Source organism: Lycium ferocissimum, chromosome 7, assembly GCF_029784015.1.
Source record: "Lycium ferocissimum isolate CSIRO_LF1 chromosome 7, AGI_CSIRO_Lferr_CH_V1, whole genome shotgun sequence".
Taxonomy (NCBI): domain Eukaryota; kingdom Viridiplantae; phylum Streptophyta; class Magnoliopsida; order Solanales; family Solanaceae; genus Lycium; species Lycium ferocissimum.
In genome coordinates this window covers 25,664,873-25,691,838 of record NC_081348.1, presented here as the reverse complement: position 1 = coordinate 25,691,838, position 26,966 = coordinate 25,664,873, and the positions used below count along the sequence as shown (strand labels likewise).

Here is a 26,966-nt window from a genome sequence, read left to right as displayed (position 1 = left end):
AGTATTGGTAATCAACTTTGTGTCGACATGCAATGTATGCCTTTACAAGGCGAAAGCCATTTTACAACATGTTGTTAATAGATTGATGAAAGCTCTCCCCAGCCACCCAAAGCAAGGAAGGGACCCTCACAGGAGTTTTTGTTAAAGAGTGGGGTTAGATTAGAGAGACAAAAGAGAGAGAAAGAAGGAGGAGATGTGGGTCCCATGTTTCCACCGCCCATACGCACGCTGTCTGTCTTACCAAAACTGAACCCATCATCCATCCAACTATACACCACACCCCCTTACCCCTCATCTAACCCTAACCCAATTACTACTTAGCTTTGCTATTAACCCCAAACCCCCCTTCACAATCCTATCATCAAACATAAGCATCAAATTCCTCCAACTCATCCTCTCTCTTCATTTTCTCCAAACCCTCACCAAAAGAGAAGGAAGATCAAACCAAGAATTGTACAACTCACTTGTTACATATCAACTTATACTACTATACAAATATGGTTGATTCATCTCTTTCAGCTGAAATCTTCTTAGGTCACTTCACTTTCCCTTTCCAACTCTTTTCTGGTGAAGGTTAATTAGAACAATCTTCTCAGTTCAGCTAGAATTTGCAAGTTCCCAAGAAAATATATACTACTCAGCTCTACTTCAAGAACAAGCTTCCAGAAAAGATGGATCAGTTAGCAGCTCATGGCCGTCCTTTACCACCTCCTTTTCACACTAGAGATCTTCAGTTACAACAGAATAATAATCCCCACCACCAGTTCCATCACATACAACAACAACAAGTACAAACGAAAGCTGAAGACGAACAACAAAGCGGACACCGAAACCAGAAAAGGGATCGCGAAGATACCTTTAGTTTAAATCCTGAATCAGGCTCTATGGACAGCAAAGGAAATACGGGAGGAGAAGGTGGTGGAGAAGTAAACAGAAGACCACGAGGAAGACCAGCTGGTTCTAAGAACAAACCAAAACCACCCATCATAATCACTCGTGATAGCGCTAACGCTCTTAGATCTCACGTTATGGAAATCGCCAGTGGCTGTGATATACAAGACAGTATCTCCACTTTCGCCACCAGAAGACAACGCGGTGTTTGCATATTAAGTGGTAGTGGAACTGTTACAAACGTTACAATTAGGTAAAATATTTTATCCCCACAAACTATTTGCGTCAAATTCAGTAGTCCTGTAATATGTATTCTCACTTTAATTTTTAACTGCCAGACAACCAGCGTCTCCAGGCGCGGTGGTAACTCTACATGGAAGATTCGAAATCTTATCGCTTTCTGGTTCATACTTACCACCGCCAGCACCACCAGCCGCATCAGGGTTGACGATATACTTGGCCGGAGGACAAGGCCAAGTAGTAGGTGGTAGCGTTGTCGGGCCCTTGAATGCTTCGGGCCCGGTGGTGATTATGGCGGCTTCGTTTGGAAATGCAGCATATGAAAGGCTTCCACTTGAAGATGAAGAATCCCCGGTGGGGCAGCAAGGAAGTGGGGCTTTACCAACAAGTGGGATAGTAAGTACTAATCAACAACATCAAGCTGCACAGCAAATTATGGGTGGTACTGATCCAAATGCTAATTTACTTCAAGGGTTGCCTCCAAATCTACTAAATTCATGTCAATTACCAACTGATGCTTATTGGGGAACAGGAGGTCGTCCTCCTTATTGATAAAAAATTTGGGAAACTTCAAAAAACTAGTTGTCCTTGTTTTTTTTTTTTTTTTTTTTTTTCTCTTTGCATTTTATTAATCTTGGACATGGTTTCCGAATTCCAATATTATAGTACAGTAGTACTTCTACTACAACTTCTTCTCCATCATTGATCACCTTTACTTCTTTAAAGTGCTAGTCGAGTTTGTGGAGTTATTTGATCTGTTTCTTAGTCATGAACTTACATTTTGATTAGTGAGGGATGTAAAATTTCAAGAATCATTTGTGGGTTTTTCTTTATTTGATGTGAATGGTAGCAAAAAGTTGTTAACAGAAGGGGGCATGAATTTTTCCTCAAGTTATCTTAGATAATAATCAATCTTTTACTTCCTGCAGAAGCAAAAAGCCTCTCCATTTTACAGTCTTTTTAGATTTTTACTATATTTTAGTTACAAAAAAAATAGTTCAGGTTCGAAGTTTCGATAGTTCTTTAAATCGTTACTATATATTTTGTATATCATATTTTCTTCTACTCAAGTTGACACCGCGAGGACAGTGATGATAATTATGGAGGAACTTTATGGGGGAAGTAGCATCATTATTAGCAGAAGCGGCGCCATTATAATATCAGTTGTCGCAGTGATGTAGAAAAAAAGAGAGAGGTGTAGAAAGATAGTACTGGAGGGACAAAGAATGAGAACATGCAGAGAGGTATGGGCATTTAGTATTCTTTGAGTGATTGTTCTTTTGACTGAACTTTTATAAGTATACTATATTTAGGGTTAATACTATGAAGTGAGAGGCAGACATGAACATTGCGTAGTGGGGGGTTACACGTGCACTTCTCTGAACTTAGCTCCTTTTCGAGGCAACTAACACTTTCACTTCCATACTAAGGTATTACCCACAACTTCTGCTCTTGCTTTATAACTCAGGCCTCAACCCCCATTCCTCCTGTTCAGTTCGGTGATAGATTCAGAATTTAGACCTTATACGCAGAATTAAAGTTATAGCAGAAGAAAGGTGGTCATATACGAGAAATATATTGTAGTACTACTTTTTATTCATATTTTTAATTCTAAATATTCTTAATAAAATTTCTGATTTCACCACAATTGATTGTACATGAGTTCTAAAAAATAAGAGTGGGTTCTAAAATAATGCCTATATTGATGCCTAATGTTATCTATAGTAATGCTTTATATTGCTGAGTTTCTACCTCAACTATTTAGAATGACTCTTTATAGGACAATCCTCATCCCAATAGTTGGTTTTTAGAGTTGAGTTAAGCTCAAGATTCATTCCTTATCACGTTGTCAAAGATAGGTTCTGTTATATGAATTAACCCTTAACTAGTCCGCAAAAAGTGGTACAAGCCCACATTGATCAGGGCTAAAAGGCTGAGAGCTAAGCTCATCCTGGTTCTTGGTTTATTCGATGTTGGACCCATATTTTATTATTCACGCTCCCGTTCTCAGGCCTGAGCGTGTGCGGGGTGTTGAGTTTTGACATCAACTAGTTAGAGATGGGAAGGAGTCTATATATATATAATATTGGGTAATTCTCAACCTACGAGTTAGCTTTGGGATCTTTACGAAAATAGTCGGCTAGGTTCATCGTTTACTTTTTCTAACCGATAACATAGATTATACACTTATTATACACTGTTATGTATACATATTATACAGGGACTACATATACATTATACTCTCCACATTTTGGAGCTAAGACTACTTTTCATTTCAGTCTTTTATCGTTTGCTTTTTGTTTTTTTCCTTCAAGATATCATTTTCATTATTCTCATAAGCTTCCAATGAAGATATTAACTTGAGAGTGATCTTTGAGTCATCCGAATTAAATCTTTCAAAAATAAAGTAGTTGCCGAGCTAGAAGTAAATGAGTAGGTATTGGGAGGAAAGAGGAGACGTATATATAAGGTGACTGCAGGAATGGCCTTAAATTTAAAGTGCTGTTCACTGCATTCGGCTCATTCTTTGTGCATACTAAGTTCAACCTTAAAAGGATTCAATAATCAATCAAATCCACCATAATTTCTTCTTTTCAAGAGGCAGAAAGCCTTAGGGTTCTAGAACGGTTAACATAAAGAGTTTTAAGTTATATATATATATTGAAGAAATTTATACGATGATGTTATCTTTGCCTATTGTAGTAGGTGACCTAATTTATTTTCAAGATTATTCTTTGAGTGAACCTGATAGTGAAAAAATTCCTCACGCTGACACGAGTAGCTAGTGCGTAATGTGAGTTTTTAACATGTTGTAAGTTACCTGTCTTATTTTACATCACTAAAGCTACTTGTAATTATCTTTTGAGTTTTTAGTTGTATGCAATGATGGTGGATAAATTATCTACACAATCAGGTTACTTATAAGTTAATTACAAGTAAATCTTATAGCAATTGATGACCTGATGAGGATGGTACTATAAATTTAATTTGCTACAGTTGTGGCGAGGGTATAAAAAGAACTTATACTATCGGTGCATAAAATTCAAATTCTTTATTTATATGATGTGATGATTGCATAAAATTTCGTTAATACAGTCAGTGACACAGTTAAACACCCGAGGTATTCATATGCTCTTTATACAGTCTCGGAAAAGGTTGTAATATTTCGAGCAAAAAAGCACAATTTTCATGGCACATTTTTTCAAATGAAAATAAGAAGTTTGGCAGACAAAGTGCTATCAAAACTCGCGAATACTGAAAATGATATTTTTTTTCTAGTTGAAAATGTTCATTCTTTTTACAAAGTAAGGAGGTTAGACAACATGCTCAAAAAGATCAAGAAAAGGGAGGAAAATTAATGTTCATTCTTTCATATATGGATCGATCAGTATAACGAATGTTTGGAACTGAGTGTGAGGCATAGGCAACTAAGTGACTAAATAAATATGCAGTGACAAAACTGTTACGTTTTTGGGTTTTCCCTTCCTATGTGGAATTGGATTAATAAAACTCAATCCAATTTGGACTAGGCCACTTTTGCCCAAAAATTCCTCTCTATATATAGGATCAATTTAGGTCTTATTTTCAAAACACAAGAGTGAATTCATAGCAGCCATATAGAGAGAAAAACGTGAGAGAGAAAGCAGATTTTCGTCCAGAAATTTTCTGCTACAGCAGTCCACTTTAAATTGCGTTTTGCCAATTTCTTAACCGTTGGATCGTGCTGAAATTTGAACTGGGGGTTCTCAACATCTGGTTCTTCGATTTCAACGGTGGAGATAGGATTTTGTGGTCTGTAGATCCAGTTTTCGAGTACGAACAGTAGCTCATTTTTTGGGGTGATTTCTCTCCTTTCTTCACTAGTTTTGGTGCTATCTTTCATGTATCGTTGCTCCGTGCTTCGCTTTGTTGTTGTAGCCATTTGGAGAACATTGTTGTAACTCTTGTTGGTTAAAGTAGAGCTTTTGTGGGCCGGAGGTCCCGTGGATGTTTCCTCTTCACCTTGAAGGGGTTTTATCACGTAAATTTGGTGTCTCTTGCATTCGATTTATTTTTGCTTGCTTTGCTATTTTATTGTTGGTATAGCTGCTGCCCGAATTTCCATTTGTGCTAGTATTTATTGTCTTCTCTTGGTTCAAATAGTGTGGGAAGTTTTGACTTGGGTATTTCTTCCGCTGTTACCTCGTCGTGCAATTTGGTTATTGCTTGTTTCTTCCCAACAAAGTGGTATCAGAGCTTGTGGTTGTATTTGGTTGTGTTGATTGTCTATTTTAATGATGGAGGCAAATATGAGCAAGATGGTTTGTTTAAATGGCAGTAATTACCATATTTGGAAAAGCAAGATGAAAGATCTTCTATTTGTCAAGAAATTGAATTTACTTGTGTTTGCTTCTAAGAAACCCGAGTCTATTGAAGATGAGGATTGGGAATTTGAGCACTTACAGGTTTGTGGCTATATTAGGCAATGGGTTGAAGCTAATGTTTGAAATCATATTGTGAATGAGACAAATGCTAAAAGCTTGTGGGAAAAGCTCGAGACACTTTATGCTTCGAAGACTGGCAATAATAAGTTGTTCCTACTGAAACAGTTGATGAATATTATATACAAAGAGGGCAGTCCTAGTTCTGATCATATAAATGATTGTCAGGGTGTCCTTGATCATCTATCTGAAATGGGTGTCAAGTTTGATGAAGAAATACAAGGACTTTGGCTTCTTAATACTTTGCCAGACTCTTGGGTAACCCTTAGAGTTTCTTTGACTAATTCTGTTCCCAGTGATGGTGTAACTATGGAATATGCTACGAGTGGTGTTTTGAATGAAGAGATGAGAAGAAGATCTCAAGCTTCGTCTTCTTCAGCTTCGCACTCCGATGTTTTGGTTATTAAAGACAGAGGGAGAAGCAGTTTTCGAGGTCAAAATGATAGAGGTAAAAGTAGAAGCAAGTCAAGATCCTCCAGGTACAAGAATCTCATATGTGACTATTATCACTTGAAAGGGCACATCAAGAAATATTGCTACAAGTTTAAGAGAGACCAGAAAAAGCAAAAGAAAGATGGACATAATGAACAATGTGTTGCTATTGTAGGTGAAAAATGATCTTCTTGTTGCTTGTGGTAAAAATGATATCGATCTTGTTTGTGATGAGTTTACCTGGTTTGTGGATTCAGGTGCCACTTCTCATGTCATGCCAAAGAAGGAATTATTTTCTTCTTATACTCCGAGTAATTTTGGAATGTTACGAATGGACAATGATAGTGAGGTTGAGGTATTTGTTATTGGCACAGTTTGCTTGAAAAGTAAGAATGGTTCGAGGTTGGTTCTTAACAATGTCAAGCATGCTCTAGATGTTCATCTGAATTTAATTTCTGTAGGAAAGCTTGATAATGAGGGTTATGATCAAACCGTTGGTGGTGGCCAGTGGAAGCTTCTTAGAGGTTCAATGATTGTGGCTCGAGTAACAAGATATCGACTTGTACTTATTTCGGGCTCGATTTTGTGGTGACTCGGTAAATTTGGTGGAGAATGATACTTCATCAGAGTTATGGCATAGAAGGCTGAGTCATATGAGCTAGAAGGGGATTGATACCTTGGCTAAGAAAAATTTGCTTTTTGGAGTGAAACAAGCAAAGTTAAAGAGATGTGTTCATTGCTTAGCCGGGACACAGAAAAGAGTTTCTTTTAAGAGTCATTCACCTTCATGAAAGCTTGATTTGCTGGAGTTGGTTCATTTTGATTTATGTGGTCCTTTTAAAGTAAGCTCTCATGGTGGTGCACTTTACTTTGTGACTTTTATTGATGATTATTCTCGCAAACTCTACGTATTTCCTTTAAAGTCTAAGGATCAAGTACTTGATGTGTTCAATATTTTTCAGGCCTTGGTTGAGAGACAGACAGGGAACAAACTAAAATGCATCCGCTTAGACAATGGTGGTGAATACATTGGTCCTTTTGATAATCATTGTAGACAGCACGGTATGCGGCATCAGAAAACTCCTCCAAAGACTCCTCAATTAAATGGTTTAGCAGAGAGGATGAACAGAACTCTAGTTGAGAGGGTTAGATGTTTGCTTTCAGATGCTAAGTCGCCAGCATTCATTTGCGGCGAAGCATAATCTGCCGCTTATGTTATCAATTTATCTCCTAACGTTGCTTTGGATGGTGATGTCCCTGACAGAGTTTGGTTTGGTAAGGATGTCTCTTATGCTCATCTGAGAGTCTTCGAGTGTAAGGCCTTTGTGCATGTTCCTAAGGATGAGAGGTCAAAGCTGGAAGTTAAAACTAGGCAGTGTATCTTCATTGGTTTTGGTCAAGAAGAATTTGGCTATCGGGTCTATGATCCAGTTAAGAAGAAACTTGTTAGAAGCCGTGATGTTGTGTTCTTTGAAGACCAGACAATTGACGATTTTGACAAAGCGAGAAGGTTGATTCTCAAAGAGAGCTTAGTTGATGTTGATCCGGTTCTCGTGACTATTGTACTTGAAGAAAATATTCAAAATAATGATGATCAAGTTGATAAAAAAGATAGTGATCATGTTCGAATGACCAAGCCTTGATGTTGTTGATGCTCAGGTGGAAGATGATGTGGTTGACGACAACCACCGCTTATTGATGCTCGTAGAGTTCTCTCGGAAGATCTATTAGAGAGAAAGTACCTCCATCTTGTTATTCTCCCAATGAGTTTGTACTCTTGACTGATGGGGGAGAACTTGAAAGTTTTGATGAGGCCATGGATAGTGAAGAAAAAGAAAGGTGGTTCGATGCTATGCAAGACGAGATTAAATCCTTGCATGATAATCATACATTTGATCTGGTTAAGCTTCCTAAAGATAGAAAAGCTCTGAAAAATAGGTGGGTTTTTAGGGTGAAACATGAAGACGGTAATCCAATTCCACGATACAAAGCTAGATTGGTTGTCCAGGGCTTTAATCAGAAGAAGGGAGTTGATTTTGATGAAATCTTTTCTCCAGTTGTGAAGATGTCATCCATTCGGGTTGTTCTGGGCTTGGCTGCAAGTCTAGATTTAGAGGTTGAGCAAATGGATATTAAAGCTGCTTTTCTCATGGTGACTTAGATGAAGAAATTTATACGGAGCGGACGAAGGTTTTGAAGTCAAGGGTAAAGAGAATTATGTTTACAAATTGAAGAAGAGCTTGTATGGTTTAAAACAAGCTCCCGGTGCGATGTGTACGGGAAGTTTGGTTCTTTTATGAGTCAACAGGGCTTCAAGAATACTTCTTCAGATTATTGTGTTTTTGTGCAAAAATTCTCTGATGGTGACTTTATCATTTATTGCTTTATGTTGATGACATGCTTGTTGTTGGTCAGAATGCTTGTAGAATTCAGAAGTTGAAGCAAGAGTTAAATAAGTGTTTTGCTATGAAAGACTTAGGACCAGCAAGGCAGATTCTTGGCAAGCAGATTGTTCGTGACAGAAAGACCAAGAAGTTGTATTTATCACAAGAGAAGTACATTCAGAAAGTACTTTGCAGATTCAACATGGATAAAGCTAAGGTTGTCAAAACACCTTTAGTTATGCACTTCAAATTGAGCACGAAGCAGTGTCCTTCCAGTGATGGTGAGAAGGAAGATATGAAGAAAGTTCCTTATGCTTCAGCCATTGGCAGTCTGATGTATGCGATGATTTGTACAAGAGCTGATATTGCTCATCATACGTTGGTGTTGTCGGCCCGTTTCTTTCTAATCCGGGAAAGAGCATTGGAATGTTTGTGAAGTGGATTATAGAGATATCTTTGTGGCACTTCTAGTCCGAGTTTATGTTTTGGGACGGAAAGCCTATTCTTTGTGGTTACACTGATTCAGATATGGCCGATGATGTTGATACTTATAAGTCTACTTCGGGCTACTTGATTACTTATGCAGGGGGAGCTGTGTCTTGGTAATCTAGGTTGCAAAAATGTGTTGCTCTATCTACTACAGAAGCTGAGCTTATTGCTGTCGTTGAAGCTTGTAAAGAGTTGCTCTAGATGAAGAGATTTATGGAGGAACTTGGCTTTGCTCAAGAGAGGTTAGGTTTTTGGGTTTTCTCTTCATATGTGGAATTGGATTAATAAAATCCAATCCAATTTGGACTAGGCCACTTTTGCCCAAAAATTCCTCTATATATAGGATCAATTTAGGTCTAATTTTCAGAACACAAGAGTGAATTTACAGCAGCCATATAGAGAGAAAAACGTGAGAGAGAAAGCAGATTTTCGTCCAGAAATTTTCTGCTACAGCAGTCCACTTTAAATTGCGTTTTCCGATTCGTTAGCCGTTGGATCGTGCTGATATTTGAACTGGGGGTTCTCAACATCTAGTTCTTCGATTTCAACGGTGGAGATCGGATTTTATGGTCTATAGCTCCATTTTTCGAGTACGAACAGTAGCTCATTTTTTGGGGTAATTTCTCTCATTTCTTCACTAGTTTTGGTACTATCTTTTATGTATTGTTGTTCCGTGCTTGGCTTTGTTGTTGTAGCCATTTGGAGAACATTGTTGTAATTCTTGTCGGTTAAAGTGAAGCTTTTGTGGGCCGGAGGTCCCGTGGATGTTTCATCTTCACCTTGAAGGGGGTTTTACCACATAAATTTGATGTCGATTTATTTTTGCGCTTTCGCTTTATTTTATTGTTGGTATAGTCACGCCTCGAATTTCCATTTGTGCTAGTATTTATTGTCTTCTGGTTCAAATAGTGTGAAAAGTTTTGACTTGGGTATTTCTTCCGCTGTTATCTCGTGGTGCAATTTGGTTATTGCTTGTTTCTTTCCAACAAAGTGGTCTAAATCGCTACTTGGTCTCGGTGTCTCCAGTTCCATTCAATTCTATCAATCTTGATCTAGTGAAATATTAGTACTTGATCCAATGCATTCGCAACTAACGCGACTAAATTAAAATTTGCGTACATCCTATTCTCCTGAGGAGTCAATTAACAGAACACGATTGACCTCACCAAAAATGCAAGTCGAAAGATACACGAATTTGGTGGGTATGACTCTTCTTTTATTTTTCTCTTCCATATAATGTGAATGTCAACGAGAAGAATCACAACCATGTCTTACTTTCGGGGGCAATTTGCACGATTGCCTTATTCAGGAGTGGTCTTTAATTTTTACCCTTCGCTTAAAAATTCATGGGTTTCGGGTTCGACTTCCGCCAGCCAAAAATTTAAAAAAAAAAAAAATCGCGAGGCAGAATTTGCCTGCAAAACTCTAACTTAAGGCAGAGTTTGGATCCAAAACTCTATCTTGTGATTTTTTTTTTTTAATTTTTTACTGAACGAGGGTTCAAACACGGAACCCATGAGTTTTTAGGCGAAGGGCAAAAATTAACGACCAATGCCTTTGAAGGACAATCCGCGCAACATAAAAAAAAAAAGTACTTTGGGTAGATGTTAAATCTCATACAACAAAACCCATCATGCAAAAAACAGAGTCCATTTATGAATACCATTAAAATATACACCAAGTCCCAGCATTCAACTAAATAAGTATAGAAACATAAAGAATAGCTTGCAAATTAATTTTTTTTTAAAAAGGATAAAAACTTATTGAAAAGTAAGAAGAGATTCAATGTGTAATTAGAACTAGAAAAGGAAAAAGACAGAGATAAGTTGGAGTCAGTCTCGAGTAGTAACTAAATGTTGAGCAGTAATTGGAGCCAAATTCCCGGCTTTACCCTCTATTTTATCGCCAACTTCATGCCTAAACCCTCACTTGGCAAGTTTTAAAGACAAATAAGATTTTTTTTAATTCCATTTCTACAAAGATAAGATAATATCGCAACAGTTTTCAACAATTATTAGAAGACACAAAAGAGGTGCATAGAAACACTTTACTAGTTGATTGAAACAACTATAGTAGTTTCATTATATCAATCAGAAATCAAGTCTTCCACAAATGAAGAATAAAAAAATTTCATTAGTTAGATATTATAATTACAGGCTGACAAATTACAACATTGAAGCTGAAGCAACCGTTTTAGGGATGATTCTTACCCAGAATCCAAAGAAAAATTAAAGAATGTAAGTTTCTCACTGAACCTTAATAGCACGTTATAGGCTGCTACATAGTAGAAACTATCTAATTTAGATACTTTTCTTCTAGAGGACTTTGCTTGATGCACTCCCTCGATACAAAATTGTGTGCAATTTCTATTCAGGAACTTGTTCATGTACATTATGCATGTGCAACACTGGAGTGAAACCAATAAGGTGCCTACAACTCTATCCTCAAGCGTCGCATTTCAGCTTGGAAAGTCGGACTTGAAGTCAGAGTTCGGCGTGCAAGAGACCTTATGTCTTCTCGAGAGCAATCTCGTGAGATACGAATTAGCTCCCAAAGGGCTCCCCCACTGATCATGTCTTTTGCATTCACCTCTGAGGATAAGAGAACAGGTGAAACTTAAAAGCATAGTTTGAGAGAAACGCAATGGATGTATCCTAAAACTCTTCGGTGGGATAGGATTGCTTACCATGTTGTGCCAAATGGCAGAGAGCCAGTTCAACATGACGCCTGATCATTGAGGCTTCATTATTGGAATTTTGAACAATCCATGTAAGTGCACCATCTTCTATCAGAGAAGAACGTCCAGCTTTCTGACCTGTAGTAGCAGATCAACCTTAAGAATCATGGTAATCTTGGTTTTTTAAAAGATGGGGCAGCAAAAAGGTTGGAAGTATTGATTGAAAATGTCTCTCAATTATTTTATTAAGCATAGGAGGACTTTAAATAGCCAACCTGATAACAGAAAATCTGCAGAATAAAATTCAAAATCCCAAATTACCTCAACTAAACTTTATCTAACTAAATTGGAATTCAAATTTAAACAAAAACTCCTCCTGCAACTAAATTACTTATTATTCTTATCTGCAGTAACAAAAACAATTTTCAACAAATCTGATAAACAAGATTTGACATGTCAGGCATTACCTTGAGCTGAAGCTCTGGACTCGCACTTCGCAAAATTTGCTATTCCCCGTGCAACTTGCGACAAAACATCTGGATGTCTAGATCTCACCATCCCTAACAGTGCCTTGATTCCACCTTCAGACCTCAACCTTGTCTGTAGTTTATCTGGAATAGAAATATATACCATGATCAAGATTCAAGGACTGATATTAATTGATGGAAGGAGGAGCAGGCTTAGATACAACACAAAGTAAAACTTGGATGGAATCTTTCCAGGAAGTGACGGGACCATAGTGAAGCTAAATTCACTGAATACAAGGATAAATAGCAGCTTCGAGGAATCCTTTAAATCAGTAGGGCCTCATTGTTGTCGTGAACACAGCGAAAATAGTAGCAAGAATGCAAGAAAACTCTATAAAATGACCATGTTTTCACTTCCATTACTACTACTGCAAATTGCCCTACCAAAATAGGATGATCTCTCTTCAGGATCTGAAGAAATGGATGCTTCTTGATTCAATCAACAACATGCCAAAAGACTTTGTTGGACCCAACTACAAGAACAAAAATTGACGGAGCTATTCCAACAATGACCTGAAAGGCTGATGGGTGGGGCAAGCAGAGGGGCTACTCCTACAGAAAAAGTGAATGAGCTTACCGTTACCACATAGATTAGCAATGGCTCCGGCCACCATGCGTAATGTTTGAGGATCCTCAGCATCAGCAGCTGTCACCGCCAATAGCGCAATCCCGCCTTGAATCATTATAAGTTCCTGGTTGGCTTCTGCAAAGACAGCAAATAATCCTCAAAACATAGTAGTTCTTAGGAGACAAAGGGCCTCGACAAGGACGTAAAGCATCCTCTGCAGGGGAAATAAAGAGAAAAAGAAAAAGAGAGCTATAGATTGAGAATCACCACTCATTGCAAGATTTGCAATTGCACCAGCTGCTATTCTGCGAATGGTTTCATCCTCTGAATTACTAAGAAGCATCAGTAATGAATTAAGACCACCAGCTTCAACTATCTTTTCCTGATTCGCTTCTGCAGGGTATATTTGAGGCAGGATTAAAAATGTATCAGACCACTATCACAAACAGCAGTATACCACCCATGGAACCCTATCCTTTTTATCCTTGGTTCCATCGAAGAGGCAAAGGTTGTGAGCAACAAGAATACAAAAAATGTTATGTACACTGTACGACCTACTGAAGCCACCAAGAACCAAGATGTAACTTTCAAGGATAACGTATGGAAACACCCAACAACCAAGTAGTTGGAGCAATTTACGGAATTAGTATGAAGAACCAAAAAATAAGTGATCCACTTTTTCTCCAATAAATCACGAAAAGTGGCAAGTGAAAAATATGCCATCCCCAGACTTTACTTTCTGCACTTGGGAAGATTGGGTGGAGACTATATTACCTTCAGCTGCTAGATTAGCTACGACTTTCACCGCATGAATCCGCACGGTAGCATCTTCAGACTCCAGCAGCGACAAAATCTTGTGTAATCCAACTATAATGCCCATGAAGAAGTGATGAGAAAATTTTGTTGAGTGGCTTTGCAACTTAAAAAGGACATACTCTGAAGAATATATTGGGACCTTGTTCGTGCAGATTGGTGATTGAAGATCTCTCTCCATTAGTCGCATCTTTGCAATGCAGATTTCTAAGAGGAGACAATGAATCTAGGCCAGGAAGCCCAGTGCCATTTCTGCTTCTATCCAGATAGCTTGTTCTCTGTATACAGGCAATTAAAGTTAAACTTACTGAAACATTTATCAAGGAAAAGAGAGGAAATAGAAAAACAGAGACGCAAAGGGGGGACATAAACGTATCCATCAAATCATAAATTCTCACAAACCATAGAACTTGTCAATTGCGCACGGCAAACAGAACAAGATACTAGCAGTAAGTAGAACAGAAAGCAAAGGTTTAATCAAGCTTATAGGCAAGTTAAAGACCGTACTTGACCAGCTTCCATAGTTAGCTGAGAAAATTGACTACGTAAGACAATCACTTCTTCTTCCAGTCTCTTCTTCTGACGAATCTCTTCTTCCAGCATGCTTTGGAGGTTTAGAATATCAGAATTTCCACCTGCTGACTACAGTGCACATTAATCAGTCATATTCATCAGCTCAATCCCAATGGAATTCAAGCAATTCTATTTGAAAAATGAATAATCGATGAAGAGCATACCCCTGGTTTTGTAAACTTGTGCAGTTGATCTTTGAGTTTGTTGATTTCTTCTTCTGCTGCCTTTCTTGTTTGCATCTCTTTTTGAAGCAACATCTTAAGTTCAGAAGCTTCCTGCACAAGAAGCAATTTAAACATCTGGAAAGAAATAAAGAATCAACAAGCACTACTTGTTCTCTCCCTAGAAGTAAAACCCAATTTATGCCTTGAAATACATGCTTATAAAGAGACTTATAGAGGAGACGCCAAGGTTCTATTATAATATCAGGCAGCACCCACATTGAACTTGCAGACTCATTAGAAGCACGAAAAAGGATCTCCGACAACAACAACTAAGTCTCAATCCTAAGCTAGTCGGAGTCGGCAATATGAACCCTCACTATCCAATTCGCTCTCATTTAGACCAGTCTCATTCCGATATTCAATAAATAAGGTTCTTAGTTCTAGAAGTTCTCTTACTGTACTGATATATAAATCTCTGAACCTCAATATTTACCCAGTGCCTCTCTTTCTCTCCCCCTCCCTCCCTCCCTCCCTCTGTTTTTACCTTGTAGATATAAGTCTAGCTTCAAAGATGTCACTATGGAGACAAAGGCATGTAACATGCTACTTGTCTCAACTAAAGTGTTGAATGCTACGTGTTCCAACTATAGTATTTCCATTTTAAGAAACTGACTCTTTACAAAGTACAACCTTAATACTTGACCTGTTTCAACTATGGAATTAGATCCTACTTGTTTCAATTATGGTATTTCCTTTTCCAGAAACCGACTCTTTGCTACAGGAAACGTTAAGGACAGTCTTCATCAACAACAGAACAGCAGCATTAAAAAAAAAAAAAAAAAAAAAAAGGGACAAAAGCGGAGTTACAACCTCTGTGATACATGCCCCACCAGTTCTGACGTTGTTTGTGGGCTTTTGTTGATTAAGGCCCCACTTCTCCTCCAGCTTCTTAATTGATTCCATATATTCCACCTGACATTTCATTTTCTCGTCCTGCAAGTAAAGCAGAAGTGTTATTCCACAATAGTTGAAACATAATTCCAGTAGGAACAATATTGAATCCTAGTAAAATTCCATCAACTTATAACTCAATTCTTAAATTATGATGATAGAGCTTACCCTAACTAGTTTCGGATTGACGGATAGTCAATTGATATATACTTTCCGAAATCGAAAGACAAACTAAAAGAGATACATTTAAGAAAGGAAAAACTATTTTATCTGAGCGCAACTAACTGCAAAAGAGCCCTGATAAATTTACATATAATAAAACAGGAGTATAAGTTTTTCCTTCTTTTAACTTTAACTATTGGTGAAGGGGAGCCTTGGCGTAATTGGTAAAGTTGCTGCCATGTGACCAGAGGTCACGGGTTCGAGCCGTGGAAACAGCCTCGTGCAGAAATGCAAGGTAAGGCTGCGTACAAAAGACCCTTGTGGTCCGGCCCTTCCCCGGACCCCGCGCATAGCGGGAGCTTTAGTGCACCAGGCTGCCCTTTAACTTTAACTATTGGTAGCAATACTAGGGACAGATAATCAAACTAGGGACAAGGGGCAAATATACCCCTCGACTATATATAGTCTCGCCGTTACACAAATGGTGCATATTTACCCTTTTCGTTAACACACCTATATTTATTGAATAAAAAATATTTATCTGGTTTTTAAAATTAAAAATTACCTTTTGCCCTTTAAAAAATTGGTTGACCCATCAATTTTTACCCTCCCGACCCGAACCAACTGGGGAAATACCCAATCGACTCCTCCTACTTCGATAAATTTGATAGTATAATCAAAATCACCTTAATCCACTGCCGGAGTTTCGAAAGGCAATCAAAATCACAGATGTCAATCTCCGGCAAAATCTCAACTGAAATGGAAGCCCCTTCACTAGAATCTGCCCAATCGCCAGCAGTGAAGATCTGTTAACTGAAATTTTTCTGCACTTGCCCCCAAAATCAGTACTTCATTTCCAGACAGTTTCATAACATTGACATTCAATTATTAGAAGTCCCTTGTTTCATCGCCTCCACGGCCGTAAGAACGCTAGCGATTGGGTATTTCCCCAGTCGGTAAAAGATAATGGATCAACTGATCTTTTAAATGGCAAAAGGGTAATTTCATATTTTTTTTTAAAAACAGATAAATATTTTTAATTCAATCAATATAGGTTTGTTAACGAAAAGGGTAAATATGCACCATTTATGTAACGGCGGGGGTATATATGCACCACTTTTTTATAACGAGGGGTATATATGCTCTAAATCACAAAGTTGAGGGGTATATTTACCCCTTTTCCCATCAAATTAAGACAGTGAAGTTCTTGATCTGAATCAACTCCCAGTCTAATTAGTAATTACAGAAAAAGACTCTCAAAAGCCAAGAGAAATAAGTAACATAAACTACCTTCAGGGCTTCAGCATAGTTCCTTTCTGTTTCTATGACATGCTTTTGTGCTTCTAATCTAATTCGTTCAACCTCAGCCTCAAAAGCTTTCTGCTGTCGTTCATTTTCAGCAATAAGTTTGTCTACTTGCACCTCCAGCCTTTTTGATAAACTTTTGTAATCGAATTCTTCCTTAATCTTCAACATGTTTTCCACCTTCATAGCCTGCACGAAAGGATAAAACTATCTTGGCACACATACGCAGTAGCATAACCTATCCACATAAATCGTTCCAAATGGAGAACTCACTCTCTGTCCAAACAATATGGTACTTGCTGTTTCTGCTCTATGTCTAGGTGATGGCCCAATGGTGATAACTAGTGAAGTTCTCGATGTTCCTGCAAAATCACAGGAAGTAAACCAACATGATTGGAACTTCTTTAAGAACTAAGATATTGAGTCCTAACTCCTTTTTTTGGGGTTGTGGATAAGTAAGAAAAAATATCGCCTCCTAGCTCTTGAAACAGTTAAAAGAGCATATCTCAATTAAATGTGGTGTCCTTGGGTAAGAAAAAGCCAAACCAGAATCTTCACAACTCTAGACACCGGTATAGCCCATTTGTAAATGCAGTACACTCGGTAGACATCTGTTGATATCAGATACCTCTAAACTTTACCATGTTATGCAGAGACACAAGAAAAAAAGCCCACCTCCAAATGAATCCTTCAGCAACCGCGTAAGCTTCGAATCTCGGACAGGTACGTGAGCACTATTTTCTGCCAAGGCATTTATGCACTTCCCTAGGGCACTTAATGAAAGATTGATGGACTTTGCTTCCTCCAACATGTGCCCTTCGCTTCCTACAGGAGATGAAAGGAAAGGATATGTAGTCTGTTTACAAATCAAAAGGACAAGTTACAGCAACAACCAGAAGAGTTGCTACATCAACATGCCTCCGGCAATAAAAATCTTTTCTTCTTTTCCTTTTGGCAAATAACTTGTTCCTTCCTTTTCATTTCACCCATTCTTATATTTTTATGTATACAAAGTGCATATTTTCTTCTGTTCTATTACAACAATATTTCACTCCACATTTTCTTCTGTTCAACCATATACTCCTACAGACTGGCCACTAACACACACTGCAATACCTACAATTAGATCAAGATGCTATCTCGATGTTGCTTTAACAAACTATGGTCTATGAGTATTCGATCTTCTTTGCCTCTCTACCTCTCAAAGGTAGGGGTAAGGTCTGCGTAAATCCTACCCTCCCAAGACCTCACTTGTGGGATTACACTGGGTATGTTGTTGTTGTATAGAAAAGAGTATATAACTAAGATAAAAATAAGGCTTAATGCATATGCAGCCCCCTAAACTTGTACCTTTTTTTCATTTTGGCACCTCAACTAAGTGTTATTCCTATTGAACCCCTGAACTTGGCCTCAAGTGTGTCTATCAAACACAATCCAACTTACATAGTAACAAATATGGTGAGTTTCATTTTCTTTAGCCTTGCGTATGAATGTCAATCGCATCTTACGTGGAAAACTCAACCAATTAAAACACCACATCCATTTTAATTATACACATCAGATAGGAAGAAGTGTGCTACTGTGTTATACAAGTGAAGAAGCACCACTTAAACCAATCAAATAACAAAAATGGAAAATAAGAAATCAAAATTGGAAACTAAAACCGAAAACTGAAAACTGAAAAATAAGAAGCCAAAACTGGATAATAAGAAGCCAAAAATATTAAGCAACACCAGATACTATTATGTTATTCCAGAATCCCAAAAAAACTTCAAAATCAATCTCAAAAGGCTGGTCTTCAATGCCTAGTTGGCTGAATTGCTTGGTTCTTGAAAAAAGGCCGTTATACACATATTTTAATGATGTGTATAATTAAAATGTATGGGGAGTTTTAATTGGTTGAATTTTCCACGTAGGATGCGATTGACGTTTACGTGCAAGGCTAAAGAAAATGAAACTCACCATATATGTTATGTAAGTTGGATTGTGTTTGATTGATACACTTGAGGCCAAGTTCAAGGGTTCAATGGGAACAACACTTAATTGAGGTGCCAAAATGGAAAAAAGGGGCAAGTATAGGGGGCTGCATATGCATTAAGCCTAAAATAAAGAATATATTAAAAGCACATACACCGAAATGTTCTTAAATTAGGGAAGAGATTAAAGAGGAAAATCTCAAACATAACTAATATTTGCTACGCAATTTAGGAATCCTGGTGTTGAGTATACCTGACTTGTTTACACGCTCAGAACCAGCAAGATCTACAAGAACTAGTTTGCCTTTTCTCAACATAGGTGGCTTATAATTGGTTGACAAGTGAGATGAGTGATCTGTTTCAGCAGAAAAATCAGCTTCTCTTCCAGGAACTGACCTCTTAATTTGTACCTACAACAATATTAAAAACACAAATTCCAAATGGAACATGTTTATATTGATATCTTCTACACAGATTTATAGTTTTTTTGAGGACTGTTGATTGATTGATTGATATTGATAAACAATGCATTTAACTGGAAAGATGAAATATAAAAGGGCAGCCCGGTGCATAAAGCATCCCGCATTAGCAGGATCCGGGAAGCACCGCACCCCAAGGGGTGGAAAGATGAAATATAGAATTCCTGATTTACCAAGAGAATAGCATGACTTCGGGAAGATTCAGTATTCAGCTTTGTGTTAGCAGCATATCTATGAGCTTCCCCGACCCGTAGCAGTTCAAGAAAACTTTGCTGGTCCCGGACCTCCACTACAGTTGCCCCTGGTAAAGACACATCACCAGTTTTTTGGTCTTCAACTATGGGGATGTTGTCATTAGCAGGATTTAGGAGGTCCTGAATTGTTTCCATATAAAGCTGCACGCAAACCAGGATATTTAGATAAAACTTGGCAAATCTTTTGGTTGCAAAGTGATTGTGGTCAAGAGAGCAATAGTCTGCAAGCAAGCCCAAAGATGCACAATGACAATGTATTTGCTGATAGGTTTAATAAGCACATTCCCACCTGTAAGTATGAGACTGAAACTGAGTCGGTCTCCAGGCAAATATTAGCTAATATGTCTTCCATTGAACGAACCATGATACCACGAGCAGAGACATCTTCGTCACCTAATCGTCCAAGGGTATAAGTCTTCCCTGTCCCAGTCTGACCATAAGCCATCACTGTTCCATTGTAACCGTCCAAGACACTCTAGTAAAATGGGCAAAAATAAAAGAAAGTTTGTTCATAAAGCATTATCTCAGAAAGATATAGCATAGGAATACCATAAAAATTACATTCTCAAGGTGTCCTTAATGATTCCATCCAACTGTTTGTAGGTAACAAATCATTTTTTATTATATCAATGAATACATCAATACGTGCTCTGAATATTTCTTGTATGAATTTTCACATCTTTCATGAAATAATTTATGAAACATAACATGTATTGTTCACCACAATCATCAAAATTGTCATAAAATTAAATAATATGTTCCATTTAATGAGAAGAATAGCTGCAGGAACAAGAAGTTATTGTGGTAAGTCCACCTAATGCCTTGCAGTTTAGGATAGAAACATGGTTTGTCAAAGATGGAACAAATGGATACTGAAAGGGTCAAATGTTGTCTTTTAATCAGGGTCCCACTGAGCTATCACCTCGTTAAGGGGAAATGACTCATTCCCTCAGCCCTCCATTAATTAATAACTTCCTTCTTGTCAAATAACAAAATATCATCCACAACTAACCCCTAGGAACGAAAAGATTTATGTTGGGCTAGTTATTTTGCATCAATGGTTTCTTCCCAGGGTGTAAGTAGTTCCAAATTCGTCAAGGTAACTAAACAATACAAAAGAAATCAACAAACCTCAACAACAGGTTTTGCAACAACTTCATACACACGCTTTTGGGATGCAAACTCGGTGAACACCTCATCAAACTCGTAAGTATCTGAATCCCAATTGTTTTTCCGAAGTTTCAACCTTTTGAGCTGGAAGGCCAAATGAATAAAATTGCATCATACTCAAGCTATTCCCAAAAACAAAAACAAAAAACTTCTCAGGAAAATGAAAAATGTAAAAAATGACAACCTCCGGCTGCTGCTCTACACAATCAGCAAAATCTGCATCTGCTGCCATTTCCTCGGCATTTCGAGGACGTAATCTGACAGAAACTCTAACTCTTCCATACACTATTTAGAACAATCAAAAGAAATAGTTCATATTCACATATAGTGAAGCAAGAGAATGACGAAGAATCTGAGCTGTGCAGCTTAAGGCAGCAGAAAGAGCATAAAATAAAATACTCTTAGCAGCAACGAGAGAAATCACTAAGTACCGCATATGACATATATCTTGATGTGATATCATTCCAATAAATAACCCAGATCTGTACATTTGTTTATTATGTAATATATGTCTGACCGACTTCAAATTTCAACCAAAACAAACCTTAGTTTCATACTCTTTTTAGTATGGATGATTAATTTATTACAGAAACATTTCAAGCAGTACACAATCAGCATACAACGACCAATGCTTTTCTCTGTGCTAGTTAAACATATTTCATAAATAAGAATGAAGGGCATAATAGATTATGTTCCGCTAATACAAGTACTTCCTATTTCCCAGATAATTAGATCTCCTTCTGATTCTCACCCTACTTAAATTTATGAACCTGTTCCTTAGAGTTTACTTTATCCAAAAAAAAAAAGCTTTTTTAATAAGGAAAGTGTTGAATTCTATTAAAGAAATGGACTTTGTTTTTCATCCCAAAAAAAAAAAAAGGAAAGGAATGAACTTCCACAGTACGAGCTAATCTGCCACAGTATACATTACTAGGCATGTCTAGTGAAAAATACTCACACAAACCTAAGCAAACTTAGACATTGATTAGGTGCACAGAAAAGTTTGGAGGCTTGAAGTACCTGTCCACCTAATTGGTAATATTTGGGGGAAAAAATAGTTCACCTGTTGAACTTTCGAATTAACCAATTTAAATCGAGCTCCGGTATCAACTAACAAAATCAGTACATAACATCACATCCTCCAATTAAAACAAACCTAAACCACTAAAGAACACAATCTCTAGCACATTAATAGCAGAATTAACTCCATAGATTCCAAAACTCAAAAATCCAATTACAAAAATAAACTTGATCCTCAACCAGATAGCTACTACAATGATGACAACTCATTTCTATATCAGAGAAACTTCGCCTAGCATCAAAGCCATAATTACTGGAGTTACTTTAATACAAGCCATTCCTATGAATATATAATCAAAAATCATACATAAATATGTGCACATTTCGACACTGATTAAGTGAAAGTAAAAGTTTAAAGGCTTGAAGCACCTGTTTAAAACAAAATGTCACTTCTAAAATTCACAACTACAAAACAAAAATAAAATACAATGCAGCATTTAAATCAAGCGCCAATATCAGCTATCAACTAGCAAAATGTATCCACATCGTCGAATTAACACTAAAAAGCGCAACGTCTGACACACACACACACACACAGTCGCAAACAGAAAAGCATCAATTTAGCAAAATCGACAAGTTAAAAATTCAATTGGAGAGATAAAATCGATCCGCAACCAGAAAGCAACTAGTTAACGGAGACTTGTAGAAATTTGGAAACTTACCGGCGTCAATAGCACTACTACTCCGACGGCCGTTAGAAGGAGGAAGCTTGGATTTGAATGAAGAAGAAGTACGGAGACTACTCGCCGCTTTCTGAGTACCGTTTCTGTAACTTCCACCCGAAGCCATCACTCTCTCCACAAAAGAGGTGTTTTTTTTTCTTGTTTGTAGAGAGAGAAAAACAGCAAGGATGATGAACCTTTTTTTTTTTTTGGGTTCAAAATGAAGTGAGAATATAGAGAGAGAGAGAGAGATGGTGTGTGGGTCCAAGTTGCGGTGAATGTACAGAGACTTAAAATAAAATTTTCAAAAATAAAAAGACAGAGGCTTGTCGGGAGCACCAGGTGACTGAGTACTGACTAAAGAGTGAGAAGTGAGCCCAAAAAAAAGAAACAAGAGCTGCCAAGTATGGCGCTAGATTTGATCTGATCTAAAGTAGCCTCAATCGATTGATTATTCATGAATTTTTATTTTGTCTTAGAATTTGAATTCGCTGCACGTAATCTCTCACTTCCCCATTTCTCCTTCCGCTACCTCCTATGTAATTAAAAAAAAATGGTGCTTAGATTTTGTGATGAAGTACAAAAATGCCAATGATTTATCACTACTTCCTCTTTTTTATTTAATGTGATATTATTTAATTAAATACTTAATTTAAATTTAAATATTAAAATTGTATACGGGTGAGATCGAGGTCAAAGCTACTCTCGATTTCTCATTATGTCATGTAAGGATTTGGACCGTTATATGAGATTGAACGGGTTCCAACCGAAGGTCCTTTAGTCGAGACTTCAACATGGTCGAGGGCAAATATTGACATTGATTCAACCGAGCACGGAGATGATCAAGTTAATCGAGTATCGATCATGATCGAGCACAGCCTGAACGGACTAAGAGCATCAAGATGGAATAAGAAGCAGTTGAGTAGATAAGCATGGGGCTGTAATATCCTCCACCAACCGAATATTTCGGCATCTTTTTAGGTCAGTTACTCACAGGGGCGATTTTATGTACTAATTTTGGGTCACGTGAACGCGTCATCTCTCCGTAAAACTAGGTATTTTATGTATATATTTTTAAGAATTGGTATAATTTTAGTTTTATTTTTAGACACATAGAGTTTATTTTGAAATTAAAAATAACCCATGCTGTCTGAATTAATTCCAAAAATAATATGTTGATCGCCAGATCCGAATATTAATTCAGCGGTGTTTTCTTAAGGGACCGCCCTGGTGGGTGTGACTTTGAATTGCGCCGACCCGTGGAGCATAGTGAAATTACCAAATTGGGCTTTTGTGGAATAATAACCGCCTTAAAAGTAGTGCCATGATATGCGTGAAAGTCTAAGTGGGGTTCGATCGTGTACTTGTCCGGGCCATCGTGTCGAGCCCACTAACTAATAGTATATATTTTCAGAAAAGTGTTGTCTCTGATTATATGGGACCGATTAAGAAAAGCCCAGTATTTCACGGACTGTGAAAAGATACTGGGCTTGAAGTGGAAACTTTACAACCCAGTTTCATTCTGTCTAAACACCACTTTCCTAAATATAACCATTGCAAGTCTGCAACCATTAGTTATTGCGATCAATTTCATTAAACGGTTTCTCATAATTTAGAAAAGAGACTAGATTCAGAATAAGAAGTGAGAGAAAAGCTCATGTATCAAACACAGTAGATTACTTTACAAGCTATCAAGTATTTCTCTACAATTTTAAATACTCGGTAATAAAAAGCACCGCAAATTACTCTACAAGCAATCAAGTATTTCTTTATAATATCAAATACTCGACAATAAAAACCAAGGAAAATCAAATATCAATGCGTCAACATCAAAGTTACTTGTTCGTGATGAATAAATCAATTTCATAATCAAGTTCAAGATTACAATTCAAGATCAAGCTTCAAACTAGCCCTAAAATTCAAATACAAGTCAAGATTAAGCTTCAAGTTCTTGAATTGAATACAAGTAAAGATCAAATTCATCAAATTTTACAACAAGCTTCAAGCCCTTGAACTCAAATACAAGTCAAGATCAAGCTTCAAGCCTTCAAGCCCATGAACTCATATAAAAGTCAAGATCAAATTCATTAAGTTCAAAGACCCTTGAATTTTTTATTTTATTTTGGAAAGAAGAATCATTGATGTAAAGTAGTACTCCAATTGTCGCAATATTTTTTAATCCTATTATTTTCTCTACGTGAATCTTGTTGTTAACAATATTATTAAGTATTCCCTCCGTTCACTTTTACTTGTCTGCTTTTGACTTTGCACGCCTCTTAAGATTTAATAAATGAAATATATATTTTACTATAATGTCCATATTAATTGGTGGATAGTCTCATAGGACTTGAAGAATAATTTGGAAATGAGTAATTAATGTTAAGGGTAAAACAAGAAAAAAAAAAGTTTGTCTTTTCTTGATAAGTTAAAGTGGACAAGTAAAAGTGAATTTTTTTTTTTAGTATAGTGGACAAATAAAAATGAACGGAGGGAGTAATATATTGTCATTTCCTATTTAAGACGTTTAAACAAAATATCTATTCTTTTTTAGTCAAAGGTCTGAGTAGAAAAGTTCAACAAAAATGTTGATCCTCTTAGTTCTCATAAAACTACAAATATATGAACATTTTACTTGTAGTTTCAATTAGTCTTTGGGTAATTCTATTTTGATATATTAGGTACAGATATTTCATGTTTTTTTAAACTAAACACTTAACACCCTAGTAAAATGAAAATATTATTCAAATTAATATTTGTGTAGGATTTTCTTAGTATAAAGGGTGTAGTTATTTTCTTTTAAAATACATGCTTATATTTACAAAATAAGTCAGAATACATTAGGAGTTTAATTAGTGTATATTTCTATTCTTTATGAAAAGCCTCATTCTATATCTCGAAAGCTATGGCTACAATGGCATCTTAATTGATGGAGAACTTAGTCGCTCATCCTTTAGGACACATTTGTTGACCAATTTTCCTGAATATAAACAAAAATCACTTTCCATGCTTATTCTGGAAGACTTCTCAACAACTTGCTTCTCCATTCCCTTTTCCAATGTCACAAACTCACACGGATCCTCGAAGCTAAACAAACCTTCAAATCATCATTTTAAATTATTATTCCACCACGTGATAATTAGAAATTGAATACAAGATGACAAAAATAAAATACAAATAACCAATAGGTCTATCATACTCCAGACTACAATAACTCGATAGATATTATGTGTATTCTAGCTTAGCTAGTGCTTTGATTAGCTCTATCATATGATGCTAACTTATAGTAATTACTAGTATTAATTAGTTGTGATTTAGAGTTTTGAAACTTGTTGAATAATCTGAGAGCACAAGGCTTTGTTTTCTTGATGAAGAAGAAGAGCCTTCTTGCGCAGCCTTTCATTCTCTTCAATAATGGTTTTGTTCTCTTTGTAGAGCTTCAAGTTCTTCATCTTCATTATTTTCTTCAACTTCCTCAGCTTTGCCCTTTCTTTTGCTTCGTTTGACAATCTCTCACCGTTCCTACACATATTACAAATGAAATGATCAAACGTCCAAATAATTCTATCAATGCAATTTATAACTAGTTATAGCTATGTTATTACTCTATTTTAACATATCATGTTTGTTATGAAGAGTACCCATTATTGTAAGTCAACTTGATGATGTAAAAATATCTACTGTATGTATATAGTTTTAGATGTTAAATAATTTATATAGCAGGCTGTTAAATATATTTTAGCATATCACGCTTGGTATTAAAAAGTGCCCTTGCCAACTTATAACTGATTATAATAGGTTATAACTCAATTTTGATTAACATATCATGCTTGCTACGAAGAATTACTTGTTATTGTAAATCAATTTAATGATGATACAAAAAATCTATATACTGCAAATGCAAAATAACTACAAAGGCTTACTAGTTACTAACCTTCTTAGCCTGAGCATATGCATCTTGGTTGTTTTAGATGTATGTGGCCTGTTGAGATTAGTGTAGCATGAGGGCTGAAGTGACTCTAAATCTGGTGCTTCATGGCACATTTTGATCTCCACTAAGAAAATTAAAATGGAAGACCAAAAGATGAGGAAAAAATAGAGGGTCTTAAAATTAGACTATAGGTTGTATTCAAGTTTTTGAGCAGAGAAAAAAGGTGCAAGAGGAATGGTTAACTTATAGGGAGGGGAAAGAACTTAATTATAGGGAAGAAGAGAGGAAGAGGGAGAGAGTATATTTTTCCACAGCAATGATGACACAAGGTCCTCATGATTACAAAAGGCCAACAAAGTTATAGCCAAACCATATCTCATGAAGAAGAAGAAAATAAAGAACGAGAGGAAGAGCAATACAAATAGAATTACTTCAAATGATGCTTTGGACTTTTCGATAACTCAATCCAAGACTAACTTGGCACATTTGAAAAGAGTCCAAGAGCAAACGTGAATTGCATTACAAGCGAAAGGATTCAGAATTTAATATTTACGAAACTTTATAAATATCAGGTTGATATATAATATTTATTTAATTTACTAAATATTTAATGAAATTATATGGAATATATATACAGACACACATAAAAGCTATTGAATTCTCATGAGCTTATAGATTGTTCTCTTAAACCCTCACTAGTTATTATCACTGAAAGATATAAATAGAATAATTAGGATTCTTTTACCCCTAATAAAATATT

General features: G+C 36.7%; 3 protein-coding genes across 3 annotated transcripts; 1 reads left to right on the top strand and 2 right to left on the bottom strand.

Moving 5' to 3' along the window:
- The first annotated feature begins 593 nt into the window (after positions 1-593).
- LOC132064031 (AT-hook motif nuclear-localized protein 22-like) lies at positions 594-2,000 on the top strand. Its single transcript, XM_059456888.1, has 2 exons — positions 594-1,144; positions 1,230-2,000. The coding sequence occupies exons 1-2, from the start codon at positions 672-674 to the stop codon at positions 1,681-1,683; spliced, it is 927 nt and encodes a 308-aa protein (XP_059312871.1). The 5' UTR covers positions 594-671; the 3' UTR covers positions 1,684-2,000.
- Positions 2,001-11,030: 9,030 nt separating this feature from the next.
- On the bottom strand, positions 11,031-22,507 carry LOC132064030 (kinesin-like protein KIN-UB). Its single transcript, XM_059456886.1, has 19 exons — positions 22,279-22,507; positions 20,721-20,821; positions 20,498-20,620; positions 19,656-19,841; positions 19,286-19,507; positions 18,887-19,043; positions 17,333-17,482; positions 16,931-17,019; positions 16,643-16,846; positions 15,110-15,232; positions 14,240-14,350; positions 14,010-14,144; positions 13,645-13,780; positions 13,464-13,556; positions 12,957-13,082; positions 12,699-12,824; positions 12,062-12,205; positions 11,604-11,732; positions 11,031-11,508 (listed from the first exon to the last, which is right to left on the bottom strand). The coding sequence occupies exons 1-19, from the start codon at positions 22,403-22,405 to the stop codon at positions 11,348-11,350; spliced, it is 2,643 nt and encodes an 880-aa protein (XP_059312869.1). The 5' UTR covers positions 22,406-22,507; the 3' UTR covers positions 11,031-11,347.
- A 2,856-nt stretch (positions 22,508-25,363) lies between these two features.
- On the bottom strand, positions 25,364-26,663 carry LOC132064029 (protein LITTLE ZIPPER 2-like). The gene is made up of 2 exons (XM_059456885.1): positions 26,210-26,663; positions 25,364-25,797 (listed from the first exon to the last, which is right to left on the bottom strand). The coding sequence occupies exons 1-2, from the start codon at positions 26,317-26,319 to the stop codon at positions 25,590-25,592; spliced, it is 318 nt and encodes a 105-aa protein (XP_059312868.1). The 5' UTR covers positions 26,320-26,663; the 3' UTR covers positions 25,364-25,589.
- Positions 26,664-26,966: the final 303 nt, after the last annotated feature.

Bases quoted from the DNA above. Each gene is read 5' to 3' on its own strand.
- LOC132064031 (XM_059456888.1), top strand. From the start codon at position 672: ATGGATCAGTTAGCAGCTCATGGCCGTCCTTTACCACCTCCTTTTCAC. The intron at 1,145-1,229 runs GTAAAATATTTT...TTTAACTGCCAG, and splicing joins GTTACAAACGTTACAATTAG to ACAACCAGCGTCTCCAGGCG.
- LOC132064030 (XM_059456886.1), bottom strand. From the start codon at position 22,405: ATGGCTTCGGGTGGAAGTTACAGAAACGGTACTCAGAAAGCGGCGAGT. The intron at 14,145-14,239 runs GTATGCTCTTCA...TGTGCACTGTAG, and splicing joins ACAAGTTTACAAAACCAGGG to TCAGCAGGTGGAAATTCTGA. The intron at 11,509-11,603 runs GTAAGCAATCCT...TCTTATCCTCAG, and splicing joins CTGCCATTTGGCACAACATG to AGGTGAATGCAAAAGACATG.
- LOC132064029 (XM_059456885.1), bottom strand. From the start codon at position 26,319: ATGTGCCATGAAGCACCAGATTTAGAGTCACTTCAGCCCTCATGCTAC. The intron at 25,798-26,209 runs GTTAGTAACTAG...TAATATGTGTAG, and splicing joins CATATGCTCAGGCTAAGAAG to GAACGGTGAGAGATTGTCAA.